We start from the raw sequence: 7,386 nt of genomic DNA on the forward strand, positions 1-7,386 counted from the left end.
TAAAAGATCAAGAGTTTACTTCATCCTAAACAAAGGAAGAAATAAAGATTTTTTCCTTTTACTTAATAGTCACTCTCTGACTATTCAGCAGAGAATACTTGATTACCGGTGAAAAATTAATAACACCAGAAACTTACAGACTTCATTAGCATAGATACAAGACTTAGAAAAGTACATGCAGATCACATGCTGGAAGGAGGCCAAAGCTTCCCCAATTCATGTTATCCTCTCTGGAATGTTGTTCTTAGAACTGTTAAAACATTAACTGTCTCCTTAGATGTGGTCTCAAACATTAAGGCACAGACTCCTGTAAAAATAGCTATCAGCAACTAAAACACATATTTCTTCTCTATTTAGTTTCAAAACTGCAAAAATAGTCCTTCTGGGGGTGGGGAATCAGTTTCAACTAGCTATTTGGTCCTTGGTGTCTGAAAATTAAACAAGTCACAAAAGCAATATATGGGGCTCAACTAAGATTACACTAGTTAACCATGTAATACATAGTATGTAATGAATTGAGTTAATAAGTCTGAATATGCCTCTAATGTTGTATTATCATACTATACATTTTGCTAATGTATAGCATTTGCTTATATATAATTTGAAAAGGAAAAATGCTGATCTGGTATTGTGACTGCATTTCCCACAGGGTACAATGCCACACTGATACTGCCATCCACCGATCCCTTCACCACTGAGTACACAAAATGTCTTTGTCTTACAGCACCTTAGTATTGGATAAAGAACATCAAGAAAAAGTGATGCATGAGTTCTCATCCCAACTATTCCACATAGTTTCTGATATCTTTAATTTTCTCCTTTGAAAATGAGATTATTTTATTCAATAAAATGTAATTGTTGGCTGGGGAGAAGGTTCCATGAGTAAAGTGCTTGTCACAAAGGTATAACACCCTGCGTTCAAATCCCTAACACCCACTTAAAAAGCTAGGTATAGTGGCATACACCTGTATTCCCAGCATCAACAAAGGAAATGCATGGATCTCTAGACTTCACTGGCCATCCAGCCTTATCAAATCTGTAAACTCTTAGTTAAGTCAATGAAAAAAATTAGTTAAGGTGAAGTATAATTAAGAAGGACCTTATCCAGCCGGGCAGTGGTGGCGCACGCTTTTAATCCCAGCACTCGGGAGGCAGAGGCAGGTGGATTTCTGAGTTCGAGGCCAGCCTGGTCTATGAAGTGAGTTCCAGGACAGCCAGGGTTACACAGAGAAACCCTGTCTGGAAAAAAAAAAAAAAAAGAAAGAAAGAAAGAAAAAGAAAAAGAAGGACCTTGTCCAAACCCTTCCTCAAGATAAGTCAGAGGGATCCAAGATCAAAAACTAAGGTGAGCAGTGACAGAAAAATATACCTGACAGGCATTTCTGGCCTACACACACGCACACATGCACGCACGCATGTGTATACATACATACACACACATACACACATGCACGCACACATGTTCGCATGCACAGACACACACATGCACAGAGAAAATGGTTGAGACAATTTAATAAGTAAATTGCATTTATACTCTGAAATCGGATTATGCATCATAAACAGACAAGTCTTTTCATCTTTGATATTTCTGTAAAAGTTATCAAAAAGCCGTGTATGGTAGTGTACATCAATAATCACAGAAATTAGGACTATTTCACAAACAAACAAACAAAGAGAAACATGCTGTTTACCACCTTACCAAGGGTATATTTACCATTTTCTCTTCATATTCTGGATCCATTTCCTGTTCAGATTTAGAAGCTTTAGCAGCAAGTTTGAGTTGAAATGGAGAAGTGATTTTCTAGAATTTCAAAGGAAATAAATATCAGCCAGTTGCAAAGCAAGGTCTTTAAGCTGGTAGATATTCTCCCTTGAAGGAAGATAAAAATAATTAAATAACTTGATAAATAAATCACTGAGGGACACACATTGTAGCAACGATGAAAGTTATGAAGCAAGTCTTATGATTAATCCAGTTCTGTGTACCTGAGATCCAATAAAAAAAAAACTAAAATATCAGAGAGATGGCATTAATTAGAATAAAAATCAAAAATAAAACACTGGGCCTTTTCATCTATTTTTTAATTAAAGCAGAAGAAATGTATAACCATAATATAAGAGACTTAGAAATCCCGAACAGGCTAATGTTCAACCACAAACCAAAGAATTCAAGAAATGTAAATAATAAGTCTCCCAAACAGTTCTTTATGTACTGGAAACAAGCCAGACTTTCAAAATAAAAGACTCTGGCTTCTGTTCCTGAAATGACACTTTTAAATTTTGTTTTCCTAGACTAATTAAAGCATGTATATTTTTATATAGTGCAACACGATCTCATACTCTTAAAATAACCCAATAGTACAGCTTCAAACTGGTCACTTTATTCCCTCTGTAAAGAAAATGATTCTGCATATTCGTGTTACAAGAATATTTTATAGGAGGGATTCATCAGAGCTATCCTCTATTAACTGTTGATACTTTTAAAGTTGTAATTTAGTGAACACTAGCATCGATTAGTTACTTAAAAAGTCTAAAACAACCTAGAAGTTCAGGGTTAATATCCTATGTATCCCACATTTTGTAAAAAAAAAAAAAAAAAAAAAGCAAACCTATTGATTTAAATATCAGGACAGACATAGAGTAAATAGCCTTCTCTAGGAGAAATCAAAAGATAACATAACAAAAGCAAGAACCTATCCATCCAGATCAATACCAAGAATATTTGAGTTTAAACAGACACTTTTCAGAAATTAAAGCAAAACCAAAAGAAGTGAGTTCACATTCGTCACAACTTTTGTCAACGTGCTGTTAAAATCTTACAGAATAATTCAGCATCGGAATAGGACCTTAAGCAAGAAAAAAGAATGCTTCCAATAATTAATGACTGTCTCCCAACATTTGCTAGACGTTTTATTTTGAGGAAATTCAAACAAAAATTATGGACCTTGACCTTGGTCAGAGTCCTACTTTGGAGCACTAATCACATACCAACCATTTTGATTTACAGCGTCTCATGTGTTATGATCAACTTCATGAGATGTCTTGAATGTAATTCTTGGTGTATTGGAATAGAAACTGAGAAAGACACTTTCAAGACCATACTTTCAACATGTCACATATGCTGTGAATCGTGGTACATGCCTGTAATATCAGCACTTGGGAGGCAGAGGCAAGTAGATCTATGTGAATTCAAGGACAGCCTGGTCTGCATAGAGAGTTCCAGAACAGCAAAAGCTATGTAGAGAAACCCTGTCTTAAGCAAATATAAAATGCCACGTATAGTACAAGTCTCATTTTCAAAGCAACTGACTCTTAGATATCAAAATTAACATCTTTATCTTAAAAGATCAATGAGGCGGAGTTTTCAAGTTTTAAAATAGTAACAGTTACTTAACCTTTGTGTGTGTGTGTGTGTGTGTGTGTGTGTGTGTGTGTGTGTAGTGTGAGGAAAACTTCACTTTCAGAGAATTACATCTCAGGAAAATATGTATTCATTACTTCTGTGCTTAAAAATTTAATCACACACTAATTGAATCCCTCATCGTGAGGAGTACTATTAACCACTTCATTGACACGACGTTTTATTTTCTCTCCACAACAAATTCCTTAATTTTTTTTTCAAAAACCTACCTTTTCAACCTTCTTATTTCTATTTGAGTATGTGTCCCAAAATAAATTTCTCATACAAGAAAAGATAAAGGGTAAATAAGATTTGGCTAATGGGATACTTGTTGATTTTACCATCTTGCAGTCTTTAATATATTTTTCGACCATTTCATAAATGTGTATAATACATTTGGTCATTTTCACACCTCTTCTCTATCCCCTCCAACTTCTGGTGAACTCTTCTTTGTCCCAGCTAATGCACGTTCCTGCCTTTTTTTTATATATATGTGCAGATCATATAGTATTGATTCCAAGAGAATGTAACACAAGCTTACCAAAAACGTTTGCCTTAAAGACCATGACTTTGGTGTTTTAACTCCTGCAAAATACTATCTATTTCTACATTCCTAAGTAATCCAACTGTCACTTAGCCAAGTAAGTTCAAGAACTAGAAGGTAAGAAGAAAATACCCCTGTGTGGGCTAAACATCACAATCAGTTCACTGATAGCTCATCTGCTTGATTCAGCATGAAAGCACTCTTCATTCAAAAGTGTATTTACACTTATTTTTATCCAGTTCTACCGCATTTGATAATCTAACTTTGCATGCCCCAAGAAATGAAAGCAGTAGCAAACGACATAGTAAAGACCACCAAAAAAGGTTTATCATGGACACCAGGAATAGATGGCAGAACTCCAAAACTAAAATGCTTCTTCTTGTATAGTAGCATCCTTTATCCTTGGGGTTGGGCTTCACTGGTATTTTCATGATTTTATGGTAGATAAATTTCTTCTGATGAAAGTAGATGAGGTCTTTAAAAGTTGTAAGTGAATAGCTGGCTAGCGAGGAGACAGAAAGAATTATTAGAAACAAATAATTAGAAGTTATTATTACTAAAAAAAAAAAGAGTCCGAGAAATGGTTATTTAGTTGAGGGAAATTAGCATGCTTAATGTCAACTGGCTTTGTAACACTGTCAAAGTACACTAACCTAAGGTTATAGGAAAGGATAAATGTGAACCCCTTACAGATTCAAGTAGTACAAAATATACTTAATATTTTAAAGGATTTATTTATGTGCATTTCTATATATCTGTGTGGGTGTACGCACATGTGGGTGTGATGACCCCAGGTACAGTGTGGAGGGACAGAAGAGAACACCAGGTGTCTTCTATCATTTCCACTTATTCCTTGAGGCAGAGTCTGTCCCTCAACCAAGAACTGCCTTTTCTTCACTAGGCTTGCAGCAACCAAGCCCCAGAAATTGCCCTATCCTATCTCTGTCACTCTTAAAGATGAGGTCTTCGGATGTGTGCTGCTGCGTTATGTAGTTGGTAGAATCCAAATTCTAGTTTTCATGATTATATGTCAAGAGCTCTTAACCTTTTCTCCCATCCCATCCCAAACTTAGCTTTTAAGGACAATTGAAAATTAAATTAAAAAAAAAAAAAAGATTGACCAAAATAAGAATGTTTAGAGATCCAGGAAATGCAGCTTCTATTCTGAGTGGATAAATGAAGTTCCTTCATAATAGCATACAGAGTTCATGAAAATACAGCAATACACTTCATGCTTATTACATGTATTTTTATTGATCTTTTCAAAATGGAAATCCAAAAACTTATACAATTTCAAAATTCAACATTGAGTCCCATGTGAAGAAGAAGAAATAATTAACACTTATATTTGCCTAGTCCAGAGAATAAAAGACACTAGATGCATTTTTAATTTCTTAACCAAATACTTGGTATCTGGTCCAGCTTTAATGATCTGTGCCGTCTTAATGATCTAAGTACCACGCACATCTTACACCCAGTGTTTCCCATGATTTTCACTTAGCACTTTCTGTTTAATCAACTTAACTAACTAATGGATTTAGCATCGTTCTTCTAATTCAAGGCAAAATGTGTTAATTTTCCCCCAAAAGCTATTCATTTAGTCATATGCCATTGTATAATGATTTATACAAAGTCACTTGAGATTCCTAAAGCATAATTTCAATTACCCACCATTTTTTAAATCATCGTGTATATTGTTAAATGGGGGGAAATCCACCTATAAACGATCTGTTCTGCAATTTTATTATACATCAAAACTTCTTATGTTCCACCCTATTCTTTAACATCGATTTTTCAAAGCATTGTATAATTTTACTTGTATATTCATGGGAGATAATACCTACTTCCTGGATTTGTCTGTAATAGGTGTGACAGTGGTCTTCTCTCCTGTGTTCATCCTACAGAGTAGGACTTTACAACGTTTAAAACAAACCTGTCCAGGAGTGAATGGTTCCCCACTAGGCAAGGGAAGTGAAAGGCTGGAAGGCCAAAGACCAGATAAGGGGAGTCATCTGGGTGTCCGAGAGTGAAACACTATACCATCAGGGGCGGGGCAGGAGAGGGAGAGGGTGCAAAGGTTGGATATTTTCCGAAGACAGCATGGTTCCTCAGTGTGAGGGTTGTAAGATAAATCGCAGAGAGGATGTTTTCTTGACATAACACCCCCTCCTCACCATGAGGCAAGGATCAAAGGAACATGAGAGATTATTTTTTTTTATTTCTGTAATCCCAAAGACAGACACTGCCAATCACAGCAAGCATTATCTTCCAACCATTCTCCCTCTTCCCCTCCTGCCCGCCACCACCACCACCAGTAGCACCTTGAAATTTAAATTACAAAAATAAGCCCAAGACAAATCCCCTTCAGCGAGATGGTGGGACTGAAGGGCCCAGATTTCCCAGGCAGAGGCCGACGGGAAGAGGGGGGTAGAAGAGCGAACAAGGAGAGAGAGAGGGAGAGAGAGAGAGAGAGAGAGAGAGAGAGAGAGAGAGAGAGAGAGAGAGAGAGAGAGAGAGAGAGAGAGAGGCGCGGAGGCATTTTCCTGCACAGTCCCATCCCCCACAAGGTTCCCCCAGTTCCGGGAAGGTAGAGGGGGGCCCGAGTCTAGGAGAGACTCGGGGCTCAGGATCGGGATACCCCGCTACCGGGCCGCGCCCCCGCCCTGCCCCGCCCCCGCTCAGCAGGCGGCCAGCAGGAAAGGGGGAGGGGAGGGAATGCTAGATGGTTCTGCCGCCCTGCTGCCCCCATCCCTGCAGTGATCTTGGTACCTGTCGGCGCCAAAAGGTCAGGGTTTGGGCCCCTGTGAGGGGCCAGGCACGGGATGTGTCCAGCACACACAGAGCGCGCGCACACACCCCTTTCCTATTTACCTCCTTCTTCTCGCCCTTCTCAGTGGCCTTGGTGCCTTCGGTGGCGGCGGCAGCTGCTCCCTCCTCTTTAAAGGTGGACGGCCCGGGCTGCTCATCCTCTACAACCACGATTGTGGCTCTGGCATCCGAGACTGCCACGGTGGCTGCCTCTGTGGCCGTGTCCGGCTCCATGGCGTTGGAGCGGGAAAGACGAGGTGGGACGAGGAAGGGGAGAAGGGAGGTTCCTGGGCGACAGCGGTGGCTGCTCTGGAAAGAGCTTGCTAGAGCAGGGGTGGAGAATACTAGCTTCCAACCCCTTCGCTCGCCCCCCACCTTCTTTAAATAACCCTCAACCCTGCCCCACTTCCGTCCACCCACCCTACGTCATGGCCTCCCCCCATCGCCCTCCCCTCTCCGCCCCCCCTCACCAATCGCGAGACTCCCCCTCCCCATCCAGAGCCCAGGCTGGTCCCACAGGACCAACTGTTGCCTGACTGTGGGGTGCACTCGGGGATGGAGAACGAAACCCACAGCTCCCACAGCTCATGGCCCCTTAAAATTTCTACTTCTCCATATGCCCCCAACAGTGAGC

At 39.7% G+C, this 7,386-nt stretch overlaps 1 protein-coding gene across 3 annotated transcripts in view; it reads right to left on the minus strand.

Annotated features, from left to right (window-relative positions):
- The window catches only part of Smarca1 (SNF2 related chromatin remodeling ATPase 1), a 73,978-nt gene extending 66,838 nt beyond the window's left edge, over nt 1-7,140 (minus strand). For 2 of the 3 annotated variants that reach the window (XM_021152993.3, XM_021152994.3), the window contains exons 1-2: nt 6,816-7,140; nt 1,700-1,801 (exon numbers count right to left, since the gene is read on the minus strand). In XM_021152993.3, the coding sequence (XP_021008652.1) occupies nt 1,700-1,801; nt 6,816-6,986 (273 nt within the window). In that variant the 5' untranslated portion in view covers nt 6,987-7,140. The remainder of the gene's footprint in view (nt 1-1,699; nt 1,802-6,815) is intronic. The other variant, XM_021152995.3, reaches the window with a different exon arrangement.
- Between the last annotated feature and the right edge of the window lie 246 nt (nt 7,141-7,386).

This window comes from Mus caroli, unplaced genomic scaffold (assembly GCF_978045245.1).
Source record: "Mus caroli unplaced genomic scaffold, Mus_caroli_1 scaffold_5, whole genome shotgun sequence".
Taxonomy (NCBI): domain Eukaryota; kingdom Metazoa; phylum Chordata; class Mammalia; order Rodentia; family Muridae; genus Mus; species Mus caroli.